General features: G+C 48.3%; 1 protein-coding gene across 1 annotated transcript in view; it reads right to left on the reverse strand.

Annotated features, from left to right (window-relative positions):
- LOC126235559 (uncharacterized) overlaps positions 1–26850 on the reverse strand; it is an 89537-nt gene extending 62687 nt beyond the window's left edge. Inside the window, exon 1 of the mRNA XM_049944276.1 lies at positions 25794–26850. Within this exon, the coding sequence (XP_049800233.1) occupies positions 25794–26850 (1057 nt within the window). The remainder of the gene's footprint in view (positions 1–25793) is intronic.
- Between the last annotated feature and the right edge of the window lie 319 nt (positions 26851–27169).

Consider the following 27169-nt stretch of genomic DNA (forward strand, 5'->3'; position numbering starts at 1 on the left):
CAAAAAAAAGAAAAAACCAAATGATATTAACAGCTTCATATCGCGGATTGCGCGGCTGCTTGCGCCGTGAGTTCGAACCCTCCTCCGGCCATGGATGTGTGTTAGGTTTAAGTAGGTCTATGTCTAGGGGACTGATGACCTAAGCAGTTTGACATAGCTCACTAAGAACTGTGCGACCAATCTGAAGACACGGCCATTTATGTAAAGAAAATTCATGCGAAATGTCAAAAAAAAATGTCTTTACCCCACCAAGGGACTGTATATCGCAGGAAGTGAGACATTTCCGCTTACTATGTCTACCTGTACTCGAGGTAAACGAGTTTTAAGGTTAGGGTAGATACGTAGACGGTCAAGAAAACGGGACTAGTAGGGTTCCATTTTTACCGATTTAGGTGACGAAAGCGTAAAAACGAAAATAGCTACGACAGTTGCTGAAGATGAGGGCCAAATAAGTAACTCACCTGCTCTTTATTCGAGATCAGCGTATTAATCGAGACTACGCTTTCAATCAAATCACGTTTACAGGAATGCAAATAAAATCCATTTGCCTCTACACGTGGTAATTCAGATCCCAGTATTAATGCCACTGCGTTTTAGAAGTGCGAACATTCCCATGCTAGCTAGCTTAAGAAAAACTTCGGCTAATGAACATTTTCTGGCTGTGGCGAGTGGAGAATTCGAAACATTGTAGAATACGTTTGGCAGCTATGTAGCCTTTTATTTCCTGGGTGGTGCAGAATTATCCTACTAAATTTACTTGGTAATAACAGTATTTTGTTATTTCGGTAAACATTCCGAATGATTGAATCCTTTGTCACCGCTTAAGTGACAGAGTCCAGAAAGCTCAATGCAACAAACTGCAGATAATTTTGCCATTTTCATTGCGAAATTGCCGGTTTATTCATGTCTGTGGTAATAATAGACGGCTGTTTGCCTGGGTTGTCTACTAGCGTAGTGAAATTTTTTGCTACTGCAAGGGTGCAGTGGTTAGTTTACGATTATAATCTCGATGGAAGCAGATAGTCTACCACTAAAGCAATTTTAAGAAATTCTCGCCGCCCCCCCTCCCCCATACCTTTTATTGCTTCCTTCATTCTGTACCGGCGCCCTGTGGATGTCAATATGAAACTCTTTTACAATTTCATACTTGTTACTGCTTTACTTTACTTTATGATTAAATGATGATGGCGTCCTCTTGGGTAAAATATTCCGGAGGTAAAATAGTCCCCCATTCGGATCTCCGGGCGGGGACTACTCAAGAGGACGTCGGTATCAGGAGAAAGAACTGGCGTTCTACGGATCGGAGCGTGGAATGTCAGATCCCTTAATCGGGCAGGTAGGTTAGAAAATTTAAAAAGGGCAATGGATAGGTTAAAGTTAGATATAGTGGGAATTAGTGAAGTTCGGTGGCAGGAGGGACAAGACTTTTGGTCAGGTGATTACAGGGTTATAAATACAAAATCAAATAGGGGTAATGCAGGAGTAGGTTTTATAATGAATAAAAAAATAGGAGTGCGGGTTAGCTACTACAAACAGCATAGTGAACGCATTATTGTGGCCAAGATAGACACAAAGCCCATGCCTACTACAGTAGTACAAGTTTATATGCCAACTAGCTCTGCAGATGAAGAAATTTATGAAATGTATGACGAGATAAAAGAAATTATTCAGGTAGTGAAGGGAGACGAAAATTTAATAGTCATGGGTGACTGGAATTCCTCAGTAGGAAAAGGGAGAGAAGGAAACATAGTAGGTGAAAATGGATTGGGGGGAAGAAATGAAAGAAGAAGCCGCCTTGTAGATTTTTGCACAGAGCATAACTTAATCATAGCTAACACTTGGTTCAAGAATTATAAAAGAAGGTTGTATACCTGGAAGAATCCTGGATATACTAAAAGGTATCAGATAGATTATATAATGGTAAGACAGAGATTTAGGAACCAGGTTTTAAATTGTAAGACATTTCCAGGGGCAGATGTGGATTCTGACCACAATCTATTGGTTATGAACTGCAGATTGAAACTGAAGAAACTGCAAAAAGGTGGGAATTTAAGGAGATGGGACCTGGATAAACTGAAAGAACCAGAGGTTGTACAGAGTTTCAGGGACAGCATAAGGGAACAATTGACAGAAATGGGGGAAACAAATACAGCAGAAGAAGACTGGGTAGCTCTGAGGGATGAAGTAGTGAAGGCAGCAGAGGATCAAGTAGGTACAAAGACGAGGGCTAGTAGAAATCCTTGGGTAACAGAAGAAATATTGAATTTAATTGATGAAAGGAGAAAATATAAAAATGCAGTAAATGAAGCAGGCAAAAAGGAATACAAACGTCTCAAAAATGAGATCGACAGGAAGTGGAAAATGGCTAAGCAGGGATGGCTAGAGGACAAATGTAAGGATGTAGAAGCTTGTCTCACTAGGGGTAAGATAGATACTGCCTACAGGAAAATTAAAGAGACCTTTGGAGAAAAGATAACCACTTGTATGAATATCAAGAGCTCAGATGGCAACCCAGTTCTAAGCAAAGAAGGGAAGGCAGAAAGGTGGAAGGAGTATATAGAGGGTTTATACAAGGGCGATGTTCTTGAGGACTATATTATGGAAATGGAAGAGGATGTAGATGAAGATGAAATGGGAGATAAGATACTGCGTGAAGAGTTTGACAGAGCACTGAAAGACCTGAGTCGAAACAAGGCCCCGGGAGTAGACAACATTCCATTAGAACTACTAATGGCCTTGGGAGAGCCAGTCATGACAAAACTCTACCATTTGGTAATCAAAATGTATGAGACAGGTGAAATACCCACAGACTTCAAGAAGAATATAATAATTCCAATCCCAAAGAAAGCAGGTGCTGACAGATGTGAAAATTACCGAACTATCAGTTTAATAAGTCACAGCTGCAAAATACTAACGCGAATTCTTTACAGAGGAATGGAAAAACTGGTAGAAGCGGACCTCGGGGAAGATCAGTTTGGATTCCGTAGAAATGTTGGAACACGTGAGGCAATACTAACCTTACGACTTACCTTAGAAGAAAGATTAAGGAAAGGCAAACCTACGTTTATAGCATTTGTAGACTTAGAGAAAGCTTTTGACAATGTTAACTGGAATACTCTCTTTCAAATTCTGAAGGTGGCAGGGGTAAAATACAGGGAGCGAAAGGCTATTTACAATTTGTACAGAAACCAGATGGCAGTTATAAGAGTCGAGGGGCACGAAAGGGAAGCAGTGGTTGGGAAAGGAGTGAGACAGGGTTGTAGCCTCTCCCCGATGTTATTCAATCTGTATATTGAGCAAGCAGTAAAGGAAACAAAAGAAAAATTCGGAGTAGGTATTAAAATTCATGGAGAAGAAGTAAAAACTTTGAGGTTTGCCGATGACATTGTAATTCTGTCACAGACAGCAAAGGACTTGGAAGAGCAGTTGAACGGAATGGACAGTGTCTTGAAGGGAGGATATAAGATGAACATCAACAAAAGCAAAACGAGGATAATGGAATGTAGTCAAATTAAATCGGGTGATGCTGATGGGATTAGATTAGGAAATGAGACACTTAAAGTAGTAAAGGAGTTTTGCTATTTAGGGAGTAAAATAACTGATGATGGTCGAAGTAGAGAGGATATAAAATGTAGAAAGGCAATGGCAAGGAAATCGTTTCTGAAGAAGAGAAATTTGTTAACATCGAGTATAGATTTAAGTGTCAGGAAGTCGTTTCTGAAAGTATTTGTATGGAGTGTAGCCATGTATGGAAGTGAAACATGGACGATAACCAGTTTGGACAAGAAGAGAATAGAAGCTTTCGAAATGTGGTGCTACAGAAGAATGCTGAAGATAAGGTGGGTAGATCACGTAACTAATGAGGAGGTATTGAATAGGATTGGGGAGAAGAGAAGTTTGTTGCACAACTTGACTAGAAGAAGGGATCGGTTGGTAGGACATGTTTTGAGGCATCAAGGGATCACAAATTTAGCATTGGAGGGCAGCGTGGAGGGTAAAAATCGTAGAGGGAGACCAAGAGATCAATACACTTATCAGATTCAGAAGGATGTAGGTTGCAGTAGGTACTGGGAGATGAAGAAGCTTGCACAGGATAGAGTAGCATGGAGAGCTGCATCAAACCAGTCTCAGGACGGAAGACCACAACAACAACTTGTTACTGCCTACTTTTTCTGCTTCTGTCAATTACCGATTTGACTTACGTGTGCACTGATTGCTTTTTAACTGAATTTCGTTATGAATCCTCACGCAGTGCTAAATTTGCATACCTTCATGTTAGGTCAGCAGCGATAATCCAATATGACTAGTCTGAACGTTGACACGGACTGTTTCGCGGCCGAATGCGCATAATATTTTGCTAATTCGTAACGATCTGGGATACTTTGTTTATCTCGATAAGCTGAAATTCTAGTGAGACAGTTACGTTTTTTTTATTAGTACAGTTCATACTAATTAGTGTTTCTACTTTGATTTACCACTTTTATTTACGTGTTGCGTTTAACACACTAATCAGCATTAATATAGTATTACACGTGAAACAGTCCGACAAAGTTCGGACAGTTTTTCAATCATAATTTCACGCCGGTGCATAGTATGCAGGTAGCACATCGTCGCCTTGCCTGATATGCTGTGTAGCAGACTTCAAAGCTGTGCAGACGGGCATAACGAAAAGGCGAGGGGTCTAGCTCGTTTTGTCCAAGACTGTACCATTTCACACATTCTGGATTTGTGCGTTCTAAATCCTCATTCTCTCCACCTGTCAGTAACAGGGAGAAAAATGACACTCGCCGAAATTCGGCTCTCTCTCGTACGGGAGTTTGTGGAAAAATATGCTGCAGAATGTAAAAAAGGCTGGTAGAGGAAGGCGCTACGGTGACGAGAATCCTCTGTGATTCACAGGGAGACATTTTCCGGCTGTTATTTTGAGTGAACATTCGCAGTAAGTACGCTAATGCGCAGATGAATGGTTAGCACGAAACACAGTGCGCTGGGAATATAGATACCAATGCAAAACTTTCAACGTTCCATTACGTGGTGTACCCTGCTTTGAGACCTATCGTACAAAGAAGCATTACTGATCATTGGGAACTAAAAGTGAGAGAATTTATTGACACTTCCGTTGGATAAGCAGCTGGAGCAGCAAGTCGTATACTCCTAGCTCACTTATTTTTTACATAGTTTAATTCTTAATTTCTTTGCGTGTTTTTGGTACTTGCATTGTTTAATTTATAAATTTCGGACGTATTATAGTATTTGAGAGATGTAGCATCGCGTTTTAGTACCTGAATAGTGTAAACTCGCGTAGTCTCCTTCCATCGCCGAGCAGTGTCAGCAGTGCGCAAGTAGCAGCATTACTGCATTTACTACGCAGTCTTGTATTTTAATAACCGTTGAAATTTTGTCGATTTGTTTGCGCTCTCTGTAGATTAGTTCAGACGTGCTTTGCACAACAGTTTTTAGCATGGATAGGGACTGCAACTGCTGTGTTCGGATGCAGGCTGAGTTGGCATCCCTTCGCTCCCAGCTTCAGGCAGTGTTGGCTTCGGTCACACAGCTTGAAGCTATTGCCAATGGGCATCACTGTGGGGGTCCGGATGGGGGTTTGTCGGGGACGGCCAGCTCGTCCCACGCATCCCCCGATCGAACTACGACTGTGGTTGCCCGGGATACTGCCCGCATTGAGGCTGATCCCTCACCTGTGGTAGAGTGGGAGGTCGTCTCGAGGCGTGACAGGGGGCGAAAGACATTCCGGAGGGCTGAACGGAAGGCCTCTCCAGTTTGTCTGACGAACCGGTTTCAGGCTCTGTCTCAGGCTGATACTGATCTCGGGCCTGACATGGCTACTTGTCCTGTTCCAGAGGTTGCCCCTCAGTCTGCAAGATCCGGGCGGTCGCAGAGGGTGGGCTTACTGGTAGTTGGGAGCTCCAACGTCAGGCGCGTAATGGGGCCCCCTAGGGAAATGGCAGCAAGAGAGGGGAAGAAAACCAATGTGCACTCCGTGTGCATACCGGGGGGAGTTATTCCAGATACGGAAAGGGTCCTTCCGGATGCCATGAAGGGTACAGGGTGCACCCATCTGCGGGTGGTCGCTCATGTCGGCACCAATGATGTGTGTCGCTATGGATCGGAGGAAATCCTCTCTGGCTTCTGGCGGCTATCTGATTTGGTGAAGACTGCCAGTCTCGCTAGCGGGATGGAAGCAGAGCTCACCATCTGCAGCATCGTCCACAGGACTGACGGCGGACCTTTGATTCAGACCCTCCACTCGGCTCTGTACCAGAGGCTGAGACGGTTCTGCGACCGTGTGGGCTGCAGATTCCTCGACTTGCGCCATAGGGTGGTGGGGTTTCGGGTTCCGCTGGATAGGTCAGGAGTCCACTACACGCAACAAGCGGCTACACGGGTAGCAGAGGTTGTGTGGTGTGGGCTGGGCGGTTTTTTAGGTTAGATGGCCTTGGGCAAGTACAGAAAGGGCAACAGCCTCAACAGGTGCGGGGCAAAGTCAGGACATGCGGGGACCAAGCAGCAATCGGTATTGTAATTGTCAACTGTCGAAGCTGCGTTGGTAAAGTACCGGAACTTCAAGCGCTGATAGAAAGCACCGAAGCTGAAATCGTTGTAGATACAGAAAGCTGGCTGAAGCCAGAGATAAATTCTGCCGAAATTTTTACAAAGGTACAGACGGTGTTTAGAAAGGATAGATTGCATGCAACCGGTGGTGGAGTGTTCTTCGCTGTTAGTAGTAGTTTATCCTGTAGTGTAGTAGAAGTGGATAGTTCCTGTGAATTATTATGGGTGGAGGTTACACTCAACAACCGAGCTGGGTTAATAATTGGCTCCTTTTACCGACCTCCCGACTCAGCAGCGTTAGTGGCAGAACAACTGAGAGAAAATTTGGAATACATTTCACATAAATTTTCTCAGCATGTTATAGTCTTAGGTGGAGATTTCAATTTACCAGATATAGACTGGGACACTCAGATGTTTAGGACGGGTGGTAGGGACAGAGCATCGAGTGACATTATACTGAGTGCACTATCCGAAAATTACCTCGAGCAATTAAACAGAGAACCGACTCGTGGAGATAACATCTTCGACCCACTGATAACAAACAGACCCGACCTTTTCGACTCTGTATGTGCAGAACAGGGAATCAGTGATCATAAGGCCGTTGCAGCATCCTTGAATATGGAAGTTAATAGGAATATAAAAAAAAGGGAGGAAGGTTTATCTGTTTAGCAAGAGTAATAGAAGGCAGATTTCAGACTACCTAACAGATCAAAACGAAAATTTCTGTTCCGACACTGACAATGTTGAGTGTTTATGGAAAAAGTTCAAGGCAATCGTAAAATGCGTTTTAGACAGGTACGTGCCGAGTAAAACTGTGAGGGACGGGAAAAACCCACCGTGGTACAACAACAAAGTTAGGAAACTACTGCGAAAGCAAAGAGAGCTTCACTCCAAGTTTAAACGCAGCCAAAACCTCTCAGACAAACAGAAGCTAAGCGATGTCAAAGTTAGCGTAAGGAGGGCTATGCGAGAAGCGTTCAATGAAATCGAAAGTAAAATTCTATGTACCGACTTCACAGAAAATCCTAGTAAGTTCTGGTCTTACGTTTAATCAGTAAGTGGCTCGAAACAGCATATCCAGACACTCCAGGATGATGATGGCATTGAAATAGAGGATGACACGCGTAAAGCTGAAATACTAAACACCTTTTTCCAAAGCTGTTTCACAGAGGAAGACCGCACTGCAGTTCCTTCTCTAAATCCTCGCACAAACGAAAAAATGGCTGACATCGAAATAAGTGTCCAAGGAGTAGAAAAGCAACTGGAATCACTCAACAGAGGAAAGTCCACTGGACCTGACGGGATACCAATTCGTTTCTACACAGAGTACGCGAAAGAACTTGCCCCCCTTCTGACAGCTGTGTACCGCACGTCTCTAGAGGAACGGAGGGTTCCAAATGATTGGGACTACCTGTGCTCTTTTCCAGTCTTCAAGAAGGGTCGTCGAGCAGATGCGCAAAACTATAGGCCTATATCTCTGACGTCGATCTGTTGTAGAATTTTAGAACATGTTTTTTGCTCGAGTATCATGTCGTTTTTGGAAACCCAGAATCTACTATGTAGGAATCAACATGGATTCCGGAAACAGCGATCGTGTGAGACCCAACTCGCTTTATTTGTTCATGAGACCCAGAACATATTAGATACAGGCTCCCAGGTAGATGCTATTTTTCTTGACTTCCGGAAGGCGTCCGATACAGTTCCGCACTGTCGCCTGATAAACGAAGTAAGAGCCTACGGAATATCAGACCAGCTGTGTGGCTGGATTGAAGAGTTTTTAGCAAACAGAACACAGCATGTTGTCATCAATGGAGAGACGTCTACGGACGTAAAAGTAACCTCTGGCGTGCCACAGGGGAGTGTTATGTGACCATTGCTTTTCTCGATATATATAAATGACCTAGTAGATAGTGTCGGAAGTCCCATGCGGCTTTTCGCGGATGATGCTGTAGTATACAGAGAAGTTGCAGCATTAGAAAATTGCAGCGAAATGCACGATATCTGCAGCGGATAGGCGCCTGGTGCAGAGAGTGTCAACTGACCCTTAACATAGGCAAATGTAATGTATTGCGAATACATAGAAAGAAGGATCCTTTATTGTATGATTATATGATAGCGGAACAAACACTGGTAGCAGTTACTTCTGTAAAATATCTGGTAGTATGCGTGTGGAACTATTTGAAGTGGAATGATCATATAAAATTAATTGTTGGTAAGGCGGGTACCAGGTTGAGATTCATTGGGAGAGTGCTTAGAAAATGTAGTCCATCAACAAGGGAGGTGGCTTACAAAACACTCGTTCGACCTGTACTTGAGTATTGCTCATCAGTGTGGGATCCGTGCCAGATTGCGTTGACGGAGGGGATAGAGAAGATCCAAAGAAGAGCGTTACGCTATCACGGTTACCAAATAACCCTGCGACGAAACGCGCCGGAGATGTTTTGCAGAGTCTGCCACTTGAGTTTGCTAGAGAGGCGCTCTGCATCGCGGTATAGCTTGCTCGCCAGGTTTCGAGAGGGTGCGTTTCTGGATGAGGTATCGAATATATTGCTTCCCCGTACTTATACCTCCCGAGGAGATCACGAATGTAAAATTAGAGAGATTAGAGCGCGCACGGAGGCTTTCAGACAGTCGTTCTTCCCGCGAACCATACGCGACTGGACCAGGAAAGGGAGGTAATGACAGTGGCACGTAAAGTGCCCTCCGCCACACACCGTTGGGTGGCTTGCGGAGTATAAATGTAGATGTAGCTGGATCTATGAGGCTAGTAGCTTGTATTACAGTATTTCGTATATTTTAATCTACGGAAAGGATGGATTGTGAAGGTCATCGTAAAAAAGCACTGCAAGAAGGAGAAGAAAAAGCGCACCGTTTCACAGTACAGCTTAGCACGTTTCTCGCAACTGGTTTAACAGAACGTTTTTATTGCGTAATCCTTATTCTACTTTTCGTCGAACGCTGTCTGCACTCAGTCCGAGTGATTCCATCATACCATAGGCATGCACTGCATGTACGCCGACCGATATTTCATAGTTTCAGTGGTGGCATTTTTTCCAAAAGAAATAAACCACGTACTGTTCAACTGAATGTTTGTAACACAGAAAATTACCGCGTACTGAAATGAAATCCTGCAACCCACCAAAGGTATGATTATATCGCTTTCAATGGTGGTGTTCTTCGCAAAAATATCAACATCCGATGCACAATTTGTTATTACGAAATCATTCTACAGCCAAACTGTCAAATTGATAGTCACATTTCTTTCACCGAGATTTTCATACAAGAATACATTTCCAGCTTATTTTTCCAACCATTTTCTTTCACACGAACCTTGTTGACAATTACAAATACTACGATAACGCGTCACCCAACACCGTCGTACCGTTCCCGACCTATTATTTTTTCATACTTGTGGCTAATGGTTTTTACTCAGGTTGATATTATGAAAAAAGTAAACTTCAGAATTTACTTAATTAACGTATAACACTACACATGAAATATAATCCTAAGGACAAGGACAGGAATACATAAATAAAAAAGACACACTGGTCATTAGCATATAACAACAGTGTGTTTGCTCAGTCTCCTTGTGTGGTCAAGCTACGAAAACGTGGTTTGAAGTCTGAGCGTACTTGAGTCATCCGCACTCCTCGCAAATATCCCGAACACACTAGTTCGTTGCTCCACTGTTACACCTTTGGCTGCACTGCTAACCCTGTTTGTGGAGGTTGTCCTGTGTCCACGTCGGATGCGAATTACGTCTTCCACTCACGCCGCGGGGTTTCGAAGCCCTTCAGTATCTGTATAGGGTCAATGGCGAATTTGCTATCAGCAACCGGGAGAGTCAGTCCTACGTGTGGATTTCTGTAACTGTCGGCAACCCAGGACTATCTTCATCGATGGGAACTTGAGGTTTACTCATTATTTTGGAACATTCTTTCGTGAGGACTTACTTTCTCCTTAACAGAGTAGCTATGTGGCTCAGTGTTGGATATTAGTGTATTAAAGTGGCTTTTATGCACCAGAGATGTTTGTGATGCTTGTATTGAGCTCACAGAGTGTCTTTCTTCGGAAGGGCCGTTCAACTACTCCAGAGCACAATATGCAGCCGCAGGGAACACCGAACTGAGCACAGAGGTTCGAAGCTTATCTGCTGACGATCGCTAGTTGTTACCGAATAGTTTCTTGACCTGATTGTTCCATTGGTTTTATCCCCAAGACGATTTTTGATATGCTTCCTGAACGATACTGTGCTCCCAAGAATCATTCGTAGTTCATTTGAGTGACAGATGGCGAAGCTCCGTTTCGTTCATGTTGACGTGCAGTTCCTAGTCTGCTGCTTTGTTGGGTAAGTGGGAGTTAAGAAAATGAAAAAAAGCTTATGGCTTGGCAGATGTATCTACAAAAAGATATGCGCATATAGTACCGCAAAATTATAACACTGTACGACAGTGGGAAGACCAGAATGCTTATATGAAAGGTAGTTTGAAGATGAAAATCTGGGCAGAAGAGAGATACTAGAACGCAGAGTAAAAAGTGGTCAGTGCGATAAAAAATAGTGGTCAAAAATTAGAACTAATGAGGCCTACCTAAATATAAAGAAAACGTCGGAAGTCGTGGAAAAGCCAGGTTTTAGACTTCCTTGGATGCCTCTACCAAACAAAGGGTGAACCTCAAAGAGCCAATATTCCAGCATTTGTGGTAAAAGGTGTTGACAATAGGAAGAATTACAGATCCAAGGAAAGAACTAGAAAGCAACTACAAGAAAAATCGGAACAGAGACAAATCTTTTTATGTGTAAAATAGTAAATTTAGAAAGCTTATGAGGCGGAAGAAATACGTCAGTAATCATGGCCACAATGAAGGCGAAGGCGAAAATGAAACTGAAGCAGCTACAATGAAATCGTAAACAGGGAAAGAACAGGAATGGACATTTTTACGTGATCCTAATTGGATTTCACAATCACAGAACAATTTCCATTTTTTTTTGTTTTGTTTTGGTTTTAGGGCGCAAAACAGCTATGGTCATTAGCGCCCGGTCTGTGACTTACGAAAAGGTAAAAAACTAAAATGGAAACCAACAGCAATGGGAACGAAACTCAAAAAATTGGAGAAACTAAAAGCAGAAGGAAAGCTTAGAAAACCACCACAGAAAGGGGTTGGTTGTCCCAAAAAAAGCTTCAAATGACTGACGTCATCTCACTGGCACTAATAAACTCGAGAACGCGATCGGCTGAGCGCGTGTCATCTGCTAAAATGGACGATATATCAGGCGACAGCGGTAGACGGGCGCGTAACAGAGTAAATTAGGGGCACTCAAGTAAAAGGTGTCTTACCGCCCACAGCTGAGAGTAAAGGGGACAGAGTGGGGATCGCCACTTAAAAGATGTCGATCGCTAAAAAGACAGTGCCCTATCCGGAGTCTAGTTAAAATTACTACCTCCTCCCGACGACGCGTTCGGGAGGAAGATGTCCAAGCACAGGGAAGAGCTTTCACGTCCCGCAATTTATTATGGGGACGTGTCGACCAATCTGCATGCCATTAAAGAACAAGACGACATAAAACACTCCGTAGATCGGCGAAGGAAATCCATCGAATAGCTGGCCGAAGAAGAGAAACCGCAGCCTTGGCCGCAATATCAACCGCCTCATTTCCACAGATACCAACGTGTCCTGGGATCGAGAGGAACGCCACCGAGACGCCCCCCAAGTGGAGCAAGCGTAGGCAGTCCTGAATCCGGTGGACCAGAGGGTGGACAGGATAGAGAGCTGAGAGAATCTGAACAGATAACATACTGTATCCTCTGATGGTGACGGGTGTATTGGACAGCCTGGAGAACAGCGTAAAGCTCCGCAGTATAAACCGAACACTTGTCGGGAAGCCGAAATCGATTTGGGGCGTCGCCAACAATATAGGCACTCCGTACACCTAACGATGATTTCGAGCCATCAGTGTAAATAAATGTGGCTTCCTTCATTTGTGCACATAGAGCAGCAAATGCCCGACGATAAACAAGTGAAGGGGTACTATCCTTGGGAAATTGACAAAGGTCACGGAGCAGGCAGATCCGGGGACGGAGCCAAGGCGGTGCTGTACCCCAAGTTGTCAAGAAGGTTTTAGGAAAGCGGAAGGAAAGAGAATGGAGCAGTTGACGGAAGCGGACTCCCGGGGGTAGTAGGAAGGGCGGCCTGCATACCCTAAATCCAAGGAGGCGTCGAAAAAAATGTCATGGGCCGGATTAGCAGGCATGGAAGGCCGATGGCTAGCATAACGACTAAGAAGGACAGCTCGCCGATTGGACAGCGGATGTTCAGCAGTCTCAGCATAAAGGCTTTTCACAGGGCTGTTGTAAAAAGCTCCAGACGTTATCCACCACCGTGTATTACGTTTAGAGTCGAGACGCTGAAGAATAGACGGCCGAGCAGAGGAGAAAACTATGCTTCCATAGTCCAATTTCGAGCGTACTAAGGCGCGATAGAGGCGCGAAAGATAGGAAACGTGGGAGGACCACCACAGTTTTCTGTCAAACATAAGACCCAAGTATTTAGCGACGTCCGAAAACGGAAGGTTGACAGGTCCTAGATGTAAGGAAGCAACTATGTACGACGCCAAAAATTAACACAAACGGTCTTACTGGGAGAAAAGCGGAAGCCGGTTTCGATGCTCCGAGAGTGGAGGCGATCGAAACATCCTTGAAGACGCCGTTCAAGAAGGCTGGTCCGTTGAGAGCTGTAGTAGATCGCAAAATCGTCCACAAAGTGGGAGTCCGAGACATCAGGAAGGAGACAAGCCATAATTGGATTGATGGCAATGGCAAACAGTACAATACTTAGCACGGAGCCCCGGGGTACCCCGTTTTCTTGGGAGAAAGTACGGGAGAGAGTGGTGTTCACCCGCACCCTAAATGTGCGCTCTGCCATAAATTCGCGAAGAAATAGGGACAGCCGACCTCGAAAGCCCCAAGAGAACAGTGTGCGGAGGATGCCTGTCCTCCAACAGGTATCGTATGCTCTCTCCAGATCAAAAAATATTGCTACTGTTTGGCGTTTCCAGAGAAAATTGTTCATGATATAAGTGGAGAGAGCAACAAGATGGTCAACTGCAGAACGATGCTTTCGGAATCCGCATTGGGCAGGTGTTAAAAGACTGCGGGACTCCAGCCACCAGGCTAACCGGCAATTCACCATATGCTCCAAAACCTTACATACACTACTCGTGAGAGAAATGGGGCGATAGCTAGAGGGGAGATGTTTGTCCTTTCAAGGTTTCCGAACAGGAACGACGATAGCTTCCCGCCATCGTCTGCGGAAAGTACTGTCGGTCCAAATTCGATTATAAAGGCGAAGGAGGTAACGCAGACTATGGTATGATAAATGCAGCAATGTTAGTATGTGGATACCATCCAGTCCTGGGGCGGAAGAACGAGAAGAAGAGAGTGCATGTTGGAGTTCCCGGATGGAGAAAACAGTATTGTACCTTTTACGATTTTGAGAGAAGGCAAGAGGTTGCACTTCCGCTACACGTTTCTTTGGGAGAAACGCTGCTGAGATTTCGAGCTCTTCTAATTACCCGCCAAAGTGTTGACCCAATGAGTTAGAAATTGCGACGGGGTCCACTAATGTATCATCCGCAACAGTGAGCCCAGAGACCGGGGAGAAACTAGGCGCGCCTGAGAACCGTCGAAGCCGACTCCGAACTTCCGAGGAGGGAGTGAAGGTGTTAAATGAGCTAATAAAGAATTTCCAGCTTGCCTTCTTGCTATCGCGGATGACACGACGGCATCGCGCACGGAACTGCTTATAGCAGATACAGTTGGCCAAAGTAGGATGGTGGCAGAAAACGCGAAGAGCACGTTCCCGCTCACGTATTGCGTCACGGCATGCCTCGTTCCACCAAGGAACTGGAGGGCGCCGGGGCAATTCGGGAGTGCGTGGTATTGAACGTTGCGCTGCTGTAAGAATAACGTCTGTAATATGTGTGACCTCTTCGTCGACGCTAGGAAAGTGACGGTCATCGAATGTCGCTTGAGACGAAAAACGTGTCCAATCGGCTTGGGCAAACTTCCAGCGTCGCGGGCGCATATATGGCAGTTGAAGCTGCAGTCTAAGGACACATGGAAAGTGGTCACTCGATTGTGTATCGTCAAGGGCGAACCATTCGAAACGCCGAGCTGGCGGAACAGTACCGACCGCAAGGTCCAAATGAGATAAATTTGTCGTGGAGGCAGACAAAAATGTAGGGACCCCAGTGTTGAGGCAAACTAGATCCGCTTGGTGGAAGACGTCTATCAATAGTGAGCCACGTGGACAAGGATGTGGAGATCCCCAAAGCGGGTGGTGGGCATTGAAGTCCCCAACCAGCCAATAGGGGGGGTGGAAGCTGACCAAGAAGATTAAGGAGAGCAGCTCGTGCCATTGGTGTGGACAATGGAATGAATACAGTACAAAGGAAAGACGGACAGCGACAGCTTGGAAGGAAGTGTTTAAGGGGATTGGGTGACAATAGAGAGTATCATGGAGAAGAATCTTGAGTCCTCCAAGTGCTGGAGTGCCTACAACAGAGGGGAGATCAAATCGGACTGTCTGAAAATTAGGGAAAAAGAGCGATCGTGGGGACACAGCTTTGTTTCCTGAAGACAGAAGATGACCGGCGAGTAGGATCTTAAGAGGATCGACAATTCATCCCGATTGGCTCGAATGTCGCCGATATTCCAGTGGATAATTGACATAGGGTGAACAGAAAATGGAGGAATGTGACGAAGGTTTCCGTCAACTTATCGACTGCTCAGAGCTTGCGACCGACAGCATGGAATGGCAGTCAGCCGAAGGGACAACATCCTGATCCATAGGTTGTTCAGGAGCAGCTCCTGCCACCAGCGATCGGCCGGTTGATCGGCCGGTTGATCGGCCATCAGCAGTGCGCCTCGGCGACACAGAAGATGCGCGAAGGCGATTACCGCCAGGTGGTGCTGTAGATGGTACACGCCTTGGCGGAGAAGGAGATGAACTGGGTTTCTTACTAGCCTTCTTTGAAACATGATGTTTAGATGAAGGAGGAACTCATGGTTGTGAAGTTGGGGTACATAAAAAATCTTCACGAGTAGGCTCTTTTTTGGAAGTCCGGATGTCTGACTTTTGGGATCGAGATTTAGCAGAACCCGATGAAGGGTGAGCCATAGAGTGAGCAGGCGAAAGAGGGGAGGTTGAACGGGCGATCTTTGCGCTGGCCGATCTGACGACTGTGGCACTAAAGGTGAGATCACGAGTCTGCATGGCCGACTCCTTTGTTTGCCGAGGAGAGGCAAGGACAGTTTTTTTTTTTTTTTTTTTTTTTTGTGGTTTTCGGGCGCACAACTTCAATGGTCATTAGCGCCCTGACTACTCTAAGAATGCACCGCGAGGCACAAGTTGACAACAACAACTAAAAGGGAAAACACAATAAAAGACAGACTGACAGGCATAGGATTAAAAAACATCATCAAATGTCCTTAGCGATGTTTGTCAAATTGATAAAACAAAGAACACGAGCAGCTGCTCGTGGGTCATCCGCTAAAATGGCATCTAAAGTAGTAGGCAGGTTAAGATCGAGGCACAGTGTTTTAAGATCGGGACAGGACATTAAAATGTGACGAACTGTCAGCAAGTGCCCACATGGGCAGAACGGCGCCGGCGCAGCCGTCAGCAGATGGCGATGGCTGAACCGGCAGTGTCCAATTCTTAACCTTGCTAAAACGACCTCCTCCCGCCGAGAAGGGCGTGAGGAGGACGTCCAAGCCACGGGAAGAGGTTTTAAGGCCCGAAGCTTGTTGTCGGTAAGTGCAGCCCAATCGGCATGCCACAGCGACACAACGCGCCGACAAATGACCCTGCTAAAATCGGACGAAGGGACACAACAAGAAGCTGTCCGAGGCTGGAGGACCGCAGCCTTGGCCGCGGCATCTGCAGCTTCGTTCCCAGGGATACCGACATGGCCAGGAACCCACATAAAGCTAACCGGCGTACCGACGTCCACCAGCTGCTGAAGAGAGCGTTGGATCCGGTGTACGAAAGGGTGAACCGGGTACGGAGCACTGAGGCTCTGGATGGCGCTCAGGGAATCTGAGCAGATGACATAAGCAGAATGTCGGTGGCGGCAGATGTACAGAACAGCCTGGTAGAGGGCAAAGAGCTCAGCTGTGAAGACCGAACAATGGCCATGGAGCCGGTATTGGAAACTTTGTGCCCCGACAATAAAGGAACACCCGACCCCGTCATTGGTCTTAGAGCCATCTGTATAAATGAAAGTCATGTTGTTGAACTTCGAACGAAGTTCCAAAAAACGGGAGTGGTAGACCGAACCGGGGGTGACCTCTTTTGGGAGCGAGCTGAGGTCGAGGTGAACGCGGACCTGAGCCTGGAGCCAAGGTGGCGTGCGGCTCTCGCCCACTCGAAAGGTTGCAGGGAGTGAAAAATGAAGGTGTTGAAGGAGGCGACGAAAGCGAACTCCAGGGGGTAGCAAGGCAGAGACATACAACCCGTATTGAAGGTCAAGAGAGTCGTCAAAAAAGGAACGATAAGAAGGATGGTCGGGCATTGACAGTAGCCGACAGGCATACCGACAAAGCAGTATATCGCGCCGGTAGGTGAGTGGCAATTCGCCAGCGTCAGCATGAAGACTCTCTACGGGACTGGTATAAAATCCTCCGATCGCAAGTCGTAAACCCCGATGTTGTATGGAGTTGAGGCGGCGTAAGATGGATGGCCGTGCAGAGGAGTATACGAAGCTCCCATAATCCAGCTTGGAGCGGACGATCGACCGATATAGACGAAGTAGGACGGTTCGATCCGCTCCCCACGACATACCACTGAGAACACGGAGGACATTTAAAGAACGGGTACAACGGGCGGCCAAATATGACACATGTGGAGACCAGCTAAGTTTCCTGTCAAAGGTAAGGCCTAAAAATTTGATTGTCTCCACGAGTGGGAGAGCAACGGGACCGAGTCGTAAGGACGGTGGGAGAAACTCTTTGTAGCGCCAGAAGTTAATACAGACCGTCTTCTCGGCAGAAAAACGGAAGCCATTGGCGACACTCCAGGAGTAAAGACGGTCAAGAGAACGCTGAAGACAGCGCTCCAAGACACGTGGACACTGCGCGCTGCAATAGATGGTGAAATCGTCCACGAAAAGGGAGCCTGATACATCAGCTGGGAGGCAATCCATTATTGGATTGATCGCGATGGCGAAGAGAGCGACGCTCAAAACTGAGCCCTGTGGCACCCCATTCTCCTGGCGAAAGGTGTCTGACAGGACAGAACCCACACGTACCCGAAACTGTCGATCTATTAAAAAGGAACGAATAAAAAGAGGGAGGCGACCGCGAAAGCCCCACGTATGCATGGTGCGGAGAATGCCCGCCCTCCAACAGGTGTCGTAAGCCTTCTCCAAATCAAAGAACACAGCCGCGGTCGGGCGCTTCCGCAAGAAGTTATTCATGATGAAGGTCGACAAGGTAACCAGATGGTCGACAGCAGAGCGGCGCCTTCGAAATCCACATTGTACATTGGTAAGTAGGCGGCGAGACTCGAGCAGCCAAATCAATCGAGAGTTAACCATTCGCTCGATCACTTTACAGACACAGCTGGTAAGCGAGATAGGTCGATAACTGGAAGGCAAGTGTTTGTCCTTCCCCGGCTTAGGAATCGGGACAACAATAGACTCGCGCCAGCATGCGGGAACATGTCCCTCAATCCAGATGCGATTGTATGTACGAAGAAGAAAACCTTTACCCGCAGGAGAAAGGTTCTTCAGCATCTGAATATGAATAGAATCAGGCCCTGGAGCGGAGGACCGTGATCGGCCAAGTGCGGTTTCGAGTTCCCGCATGGTGAATGGGGCATTATAACTTTCACAATTCGAGGAGCGGAAGTCACGCGGCCTAGCCTCCTCGGCCTGTTTGCGGGGGAGGAAGGCAGGGTGGTAATGAGCGGAGCTCGAAACCTCGGCGAAAAAGCGGCCGAAGGCATTGGAGACAGCCTCAGGGGCCACAAGGACTTCATTCGCGACCTTCAAGCCAGAAATTGGGGAGTGGACCTTAGTGCCAGATAGCCGGCGCAGGCTACCCCAGACAACAGAAGAAGGAGTAGAACTGTTGAAGGTGCTGGTGAAAGCAGCCCAGCTGGCTTTCTTGCTTTCTTTAATAATACGACGACACTGAGCACGTAATCGTTTATAATTAATACAATTCGCCACTGTAGGGTGGCGTTGAAAGGTGCGTAAAGCACGTCGACGAGCACGTATAGCGTCCCTACATGCTGCGGTCCACCAGGGGACCGGTACGCGACGTGGAGAAGAGGTAGGGTGAGGGATGGAATATTCAGCAGCAGCGAGAATGACTTCCGTGAGGTGTGCGACCTGACGATCGCAGCTTGTGAAGGTTTGATCCTGAAAGGTCGCCCTGGAAGAGAAGAGCCCCCAGTCTGCCTTGGAGATGGTCCAACGAGAGGAGCACGGAGAGGGAGTATGCTGCAGGAGATGGATAATACACGGGAAGTGGTCGCTCGAATATGTATCAGCAAGGGCATACCACTCAAACCGGCGTGCAAGTTGGGGAGTACATATAGAGAGGTCTAAATGGGAATAGGTATGAGATGTGTCCGAAAGAAAAGTAGGGGCGCCAGTATTGAGGCAGACAAGATTGAGCTGGTTGAAAAGGTCTGCTAACAAGGAGCCCCTCGGGCAGGATGCTGGAGAGCCCCAAAGAGGATGGTGGGCATTGAAGTCTCCAGTTAACAAAAATGGTGCAGGTAGCTGAGCAACAAGTTGCGTCATGTCTGCCCTGGTAACGGCAGATGACGATGGAGCGTAAACGGTACAAAAGGAAAACGTAAAAGTGGGGAGAGTAATGCGGATGGCAACTGCCTGCAGGCCGGTGTGCAACGTGATGGGATCGTAGTAAATATCATCCCGGACCAGCAACATAACCCCTCCATGAGCCGGAATATCAACTACAGGGGGTAGGTCGAAACGCACAGAGGTGCCAAGGCAATTTGATCGCATGGGCGTAGCTTCGTTTCCTGGAGGGCTACGACGAGCGGACGATGCGAGCGGAGCAGCAACTTCAAGTCCTCTCGGTTGGAGCGAACGCTGCGAATATTCCAGTTAATAAGTGCCATCGGAAGAAAAGGAAGATGAGAGAAGGGGTCACCTCGAAGGCCGCTGAGGGCCTGGCTTCGAGCGAGCACTGCCGCCGCTATCAGTAGGCGGACAGTCATCGTCCATTGGTTCTATAGGTTCTATAGGTTCATCGGCCATCTTGGGAAGATGGCCGGGAGGGGGAGCTTCCTCCGCCGGTGAACGGCCAGATGTTCGGCTACCAGCGGTGCGGCCAGGCGAAAGGGATGACGGCCTGGGGCGGCAACCGCTGGGTGGCGCAGGAGAAGAAATGCGCCGTGGCGGAGGAGGAGAACTGTGCTTCCTATTAGCCTTCTTGGATGGTCGTTTGGTGGAAGTACCGGACGAAGGCTGGGAGGTCGAGGTACGGAGGAAGTCTGCACGGGACGGTTCCTTCTTGAAGGCCCGTGCATCTGACTTCTGGGTCTTCGTCTTAGCAGAAGCTGATGAAGGGGCTGGTGTCTGTGGGGTGATGGGACGAAGAGGAGACGTCGACCGCGCGATCTTAGCACTGGCCGAACGGACGACCGTAGTGCTGAAGGTCAGATCGCAGGTCTGGGTTGCCACCTCCCTGGTAGTCCGAGGAGAGGCGAGGACAGTACTGTATTTCCCCGCTGGGAGCAGCGTGGGCTTCCTACTAGCCAATAGCTTGCGAGCAGCCGAGGTGGACACTTTCTCTTTGACCCGAATTTCCTGGATACAGCGTTCTTCCTTATAGACAGGACAGTCGCGGGAGGATGCAGCATGGTCACCCTGACAGTTCACACAACGAGGAGACGGAGGTGGACAGTCACCCTCATGGGCATCCCTGCCACAAGTGACACATTTAGCCGCATTGGAACAAGATTGGCGAGTGTGATTGAAACGCTGACACTGGTAGCAGCGCGTAGGTGTCGGGACATAGGGGCGAACAGAAATAACCTCGTAGCCTGCTTTGATGCGCGATGGCAGCTGAACACTATCGAAGGTCAAAAAAAGTGTCCGGGTCGGTACAAGGTCATTGTTGACCTTTTTCATGACCCTATGGACAACTGTCACGCCCTGCTCAGCGAGGAAAGATTGAATCTCCTCGTCGAGGGATCTAGTGTAGACCACACCACGAGACGTACAAGAGTGTGGCCCGAAGCAGTTTTTGTGCCTGAAATAAGGTACCGTTACGCAACCTGGTACAAGATTTGACAGATCCGGCTATGGCATCTACGCCCTTCTGGATAACGAAGGGGTTGACAGAGGAAAAATCCTTTCCGTCCTCAGATCGAGAAACTACGAGGAACTGTGGGGCAGGCGGTAGTATTTTTGTCACTGTTGGCTGGTCACGTTTCCGTTTGTGGGTCGAAGTCGAAAGCGATGGAGTAGAATCCATTGCGGAGGAATCCCCCATGATTGCCAGCGTCTCCGATGGCGCGCTCCTTCCTTGTGGGGACCCGCTCAGAGGGCACTCCCGCCTTAGGTGAATGTTTACACCTCAGGTCACACCTCCCGAGAAACAGACGGAGGGACCAATCGGCACGGTCAGAAGGTATCAGCTCAGGCAATCACCCCTCCCCGGGCCTGGCCTTTACCAGGGGGTACGCACGTGCCTTACGCGTTACCCCGTCACCGGCTACGCGTGCGAACGCGTTGGTCGGCCTTCAGACACGCACAGGGAGGAAGGAAGAAGAGGAAAAAGAAGAGAGAGGGAGAAAGAGGACAGACTGTCTCAAACGCCGAGGCGGAGACCAGAGAAGGCAAGGAGAAGAAGGCAATGAGAAAGCAAGGAGAAGGAGGCAAGGAGAAGGCAAGGAGAAGAAGGCAATGAGAAGGCAAGGAGAAAAAGGCAATGAGAAGGCAAGGAGGAGTCAAGGGAAAGAGTAAGGAAGACAGTGAAGTGGAGAAGAGCAAAGAAAGGAACCAACAAAAGGAAGGAAGAAACGAGAAGTGAAAAACCAAAAAGACCACCATTATAGGTCGTGAAACCGTCCGTCTCCGGACGCAGGCGCTAACTACCCCCGTGAGGGGGATGGACTCCTTTTAGTCGCCTCTTACGACAGGCAGGAATACCTCGGGCCTATTCTAAACCCCGGACCCGCAGGGGGAACAAGGACAGTGGTGTATTTACCTGTCTGAGGCAGAGTGGGCTTTCGACTGGTGAATAATTTGCGAGCAGCAAAGGTCGACACCTTTTCCTTCACTGCCCCATTTTCGAAGACGAAAAGCTCATTCAGGAGATCAATCTCTGGAGGAAGCAGCGTGGTCACCCATACAGTTGATGCAACGAGGGGATAGAGGTGGGCAAGCACCCTCATGGGCATCCTTGCCACATGCAACACATTTGGCCAGATTGGAACAGGACTGGCTGGTATGATTGAACCGCTGACACCGGCAGCAACGCGTAGGGTTTGGGACGTAAGCGCGAACGGAAATTAGCTCATAGCCTGCTTTGATTTTCGATGGGAGTTGAACTCTGTCAAATGTCAAGAAGACAGTGCGGGTTGGAATGATGTTCCTGTCAACCCTTTTCACAACTCTATGAACAGCCGTTATGCCCTGGTCAGAAAGGTAGTGCTGAATTTCCTCATCGGGCAATCTGTCGAGGCAGCGAGTATAAACGACCCCACGTGATGAATTTAAAGTACGGTGCGGTTCAACCCGGACAGGGAAGGTGTGTAGCAGTGAAGTACGCAGCAATTTTTGTGCCTGGAGGGCACTGACTGTTTCTAACAACAAGGTGCCATTTCGTAATCTGGATCAAGACTTTTCAGGACCTGCAATTGCGTAGACACCTTTCTGAATAATGAAAGGGTTGACCGTGGAGAAGTCGTGGCCTTCGTCACAGCGAGAAACAACAAGGAACTGTGGCAACGATGGAAGCACTGTGTGGCTGAGACTCATTGAACTTACGCTTGTGAACAGACATAGTAGAAGAGGAAACCATTGTGAAAGTATCCCCATGATTACCGGCGTCTCCAATGGCGCGCTCCTTCCTTGTGGGGGCCCTCTCTGAGGGCACTCCCGCCTTAGGTGATTGTTCACATCTCAGGTCACACCTCCCGAGAAACGGATGGAGGGACCAATCGGCACTTTCTGAAGGTATCCGCTCGGGTCTTCACTCCTCCCTTGGCCTGGCCGTTACCAGGGGGTGCATACGTGTCCTACCTGTCTATCCGGGGCGGGGACTTACACGTTACCCCGTCACCGGCTACGCATGGAAATGCGTGGGTCGGCCTTCAGACACGCACAGGGAGGAAAGAAGAGAAAGGGGGAATAAACAAAGGGAAAGGAAGGTCGAGGGGTCTCAAACGCCGCAGTGGAGAAAATGGCAAAGAGAAGAGGTAAGGAAAAGAGAAGGACAGAGGAAGGACTAAGACTTGCAAGTGGAGAAAGCTAAGAATCTGTTTCAGTTTCGAGCGTCCGTCTCCGGACGTAGGCACAAACCATACTCCCAGAGGGGGAGAAAGGGAAGGGAAGAGGCGGAGGTGAGGGGGGGGGGGTCGAAGATGGGGAAGGATGCAGAAAGGGAAGGTATGCAGCCTGGAAAGGAAGGAAGGCCACATTAGCTCCGGGTCCCATGCTCGCTACACACGTATCCACAAAAGAGTTGTGGACCCCCTGTGGGGTCGAAGTGGTGAGTAATGTGTGGAGAATCAAAGAGACTGGAAATGTCATACGATAACGACGACGACAAGGTCTATCGCTCACAATACCAATGCAGGATCGTTTCGTCCAACTGTCGCCTCCCAGATGCCTAACATCAACGGCCTGGTCAACAGGGATTCGTATGCCAGGCCAAAGAGTGCGTAGAAGATTGCAGTGGTCTTCTGGAATGAAGACCACCCTGATGCAAAGTCTTGCACTGCACCGACGGAACCGTCGCAGTCTAAGGACCTGGGCCTTTGCATGTCAACATTCGATCATTGCTGACTGCAGTAATGTCGTATTTGCTGACGGTATCAGGACTGGTTTGCGACTGGACACTGGGCCTGTTAGGATTTGGAGAAGCGCTAGGTGACAAGGAATGCCTGTACTTCCCCCTAGTCCATCCGTTTGCAAGTGAAAATGTAATGTTCTGGGCGGCAATAATAATAACGGCTGACCACTCAAATTCCCACTATGGCAATTTGACTCGTCCCCAACATCTCCAAGAGGTCGTACAAACGATTGTAACACCATACAGAAGTAAAGTCGGTGGCAATCTCCTGCTAGTCGGCGACAATGCAAGACCGCACTATCAGTGTCTCCACGTAAAATCCAAACGAAGCTAGTTTTTTATTTTCATTTTTTTACGCAGTTCAAATGGGCACCAGATTCGTTCCCTTCCGTATCAGCCATATCCCTAAGAGGCCCTATTATGGGCTTTATATCGGAGCTCCCAACTACAATTCATTTGCGAATGCTTTGACCTAGTAGGTTGAGAGGCTTTCTCTAGCAACCAGTGTGTTACTCCATCTGTCACAGGAATTCGTCAGCCATAAATAGCACCCAAAACCTGTTCGTCGGGCAGATTGAGTATCCCTCTGAAACTTTGCAAAGGGGGCCGAATCAAACATGGCTGCGTGGTTCAGTGACCATTTCTAAATTAAAATAGAAACAGATGAGCCCTCGGTCACTGTTACTTTTTTTTTACTGACCAGGTTTCAACACTGAGTGCCTTCATCAGAATTAATACAATTCAAATCTCCTATAACGTAGTTACACTTTTTATATATAAGAATCTCGTTTCCCATAAATTTGTAAGTACTAACTAAATTATTTTGTATGTGACATGTAAGTAATGCTTCTGTCTGTTATTGTTAAAGGCCGGAACGGCTTTAGTCACAAGTCAAACTGTACAAGGAGACCCGAAATAAAATGTCAAGTAAAGGCTTTATACTCTTGCAGACATTTTTATTCCGTAATTGCAGCTGCAGCTGTTCATTGAGAAAGGAATTTTTAAAAATCGTTTCTCGAAATGATTGATATTGTGGAAAAATTTGAGACTACTTTACGTCCTTTTCTACTCGGTGCGCAAAATGCTGATATCGCAGCCGCGCGGGATTAGCCGAGCGGTGTAGGGCGCTGCAGTCATGGACTGTGCGACTGATCCCGGCGGAGGTTCGAGTCCTCCCTCGTCATGGGTGTTTGTGTTGGTCCATAGGATAATTTAGGTCATGTAGTTTGTAAGCTTAGGGACTGATGACCTTCGCAGTTAAGTCCCATAAGATTTCTCACACATTTGAACATTTTATGATATCACCAACACCTTTAGGCGCGTGACCTGTAATCAGAAGATGGTCGCAAAAAACATTTTCGGGATTAGTGCCACTTTTTCTTTTTTTTAAGGTGTTCCTTATATCTGGTTGTAAAGGCACGTCCTGGTTGCGATAACTGCTGTTCTTACTACATAGGACAATCATACAGACGCCAGAACTTTGTAATAAGGAAAACAATAAGGAACGAATCGATTTTAAATTATGAACGAATTTTTTTCCAATTATTATTGGTAGAAAATGCAACGTTACTGTTTTATTTATTACGAAGAAGGTGCTGCATCTGATAGGAGTTCGGCCCCACAAAAGGAACAGAGAAGTATATTTTTGGGCTGGATTCAATGATAGAGGTGTGCCCCTTGAAAATCTTTTACTGCCTGCCACTCCTTGACGCGACCTTCCACTCGACCACAGGGTCAACTTCACTAGTGGGAACAGTAGTGAACCTAATGGACCAGATGTGTGGCATGTGCTGTTTCCAATTGAGACGTCTGGCGTCCCACACATACCCATTCCTTCAGTCTTTCAGCTTCAGGCTCTTGCCAAGACCACCACCTGTAGCTGTGCATGAGTACTCTCCAACTGATCTGGCATCTCAATACAGCAGCCGCAGTCCCTTTTATACTGAAGATGGCATACCGGTACACTACACGTTATTAGAAAGATGGACTGAGGTTGGTAAGTGAACAAACCATTAAGAAACTAAGAAAATAAAATAGAGTGCTCAAATAAAGAGTAGTCATATAGTTGGGGGGGGGGGAAGCGTGCGAGCGTAGGGGACAGGATTGGGAGGGGAAGGGAAGCGTGCGAGGGTAGGGGAACGGATTGGGGTGGGAGCAGCGTGCGAGCGTAGGGGAACGGATAGGCGGGGTGCGGCAGCGTGCGAGCGTAGGGGAACGGATAGGCGGGGTGCGGCAGCGTGCGAGCGTAGGGGAACGGATAGGCGGGGTGCGGCAGCGTGCGAGCGTAGGGGAACGGATAGGCGGGGTGCGGCAGCGTGCGAGCGTAGGGGAACGGATAGGCGGGGTGCGGCAGCGTGCGAGCGTAGGGGAACGGATAGGCGGGGTGCGGCAGCGTGCGAGCGTAGGGGAACGGATAGGCGGGGTGCGGCAGCGTGCGAGCGTAGGGGAACGGATAGGCGGGGTGCGGCAGCGTGCGAGCGTAGGGGAACGGATAGGCGGGGTGCGGCAGCGTGCGAGCGTAGGGGAACGGATAGGCGGGGTGCGGCAGCGTGCGAGCGTAGGGGAACGGATAGGCGGGGTGCGGCAGCGTGCGAGCGTAGGGGAACGGATAGGCGGGGTGCGGCAGCGTGCGAGCGTAGGGGAACGGATAGGCGGGGTGCGGCAGCGTGCGAGCGTAGGGGAACGGATAGGCGGGGTGCGGCAGCGTGCGAGCGTAGGGGAACGGATAGGCGTGGTGCGGCAGCGTGCGAGCGTAGGGGAACGGATAGGCGGGGTGTGGCAGCGTGCGAGCGTAGGGGAACGGATAGGCGGGGTGCGGCAGCGTGCGAGCGTAGGGGAACGGATAGGCGGGGTGCGGCAGCGTGCGAGCGTAGGGGAACGGATAGGCGGGGTGCGGCAGCGTGCGAGCGTAGGGGAACGGATAGGCGGGGTGCGGCAGCGTGCGAGCGTAGGGGAACGGATAGGCGGGGTGCGGCAGCGTGCGAGCGTAGGGGAACGGATAGGCGGGGTGCGGCAGCGTGCGAGCGTAGGGGAACGGATAGGCGGGGTGCGGCAGCGTGCGAGCGTAGGGGAACGGATAGGCGGGGTGCGGCAGCGTGCGAGCGTAGGGGAACGGATAGGCGGGGTGCGGCAGCGTGCGAGTGTAGGGGAACGGATAGGCGGGGTGCGGCAGCGTGCGAGCATAGGGGAACGGATTGGGGGGGGGGGAATGAGCGAGCATAGGGGAACGGATTGGGGGGGGCAGTGTGCGAGCGTAGGAGAATGGGGGGAGGTGCGACACACGGGGTGCAAGTGTATGGCCAGCAACTGAGACTGCATGCACACATTATAACACGGGTGGATATAAAGTGTTCTGGCATAACCACGGCATACCCTCGACCGCTAAGTATTCGTACACTACTTGCATTGCCCAGAAGGGAGTGCTACAATAGCAGTGACGTGTGGTACATATGAATTGCTTGCATGAACATTGCATATAGGAAACGACACTCCATTGCATGTTGCCCATCACTTTAACCACTTGTATCCTCAAGTTAGGT

The sequence above is a fragment of the Schistocerca nitens genome, chromosome 2 (assembly GCF_023898315.1).
Source record: "Schistocerca nitens isolate TAMUIC-IGC-003100 chromosome 2, iqSchNite1.1, whole genome shotgun sequence".
NCBI lineage: Eukaryota > Metazoa > Arthropoda > Insecta > Orthoptera > Acrididae > Schistocerca > Schistocerca nitens.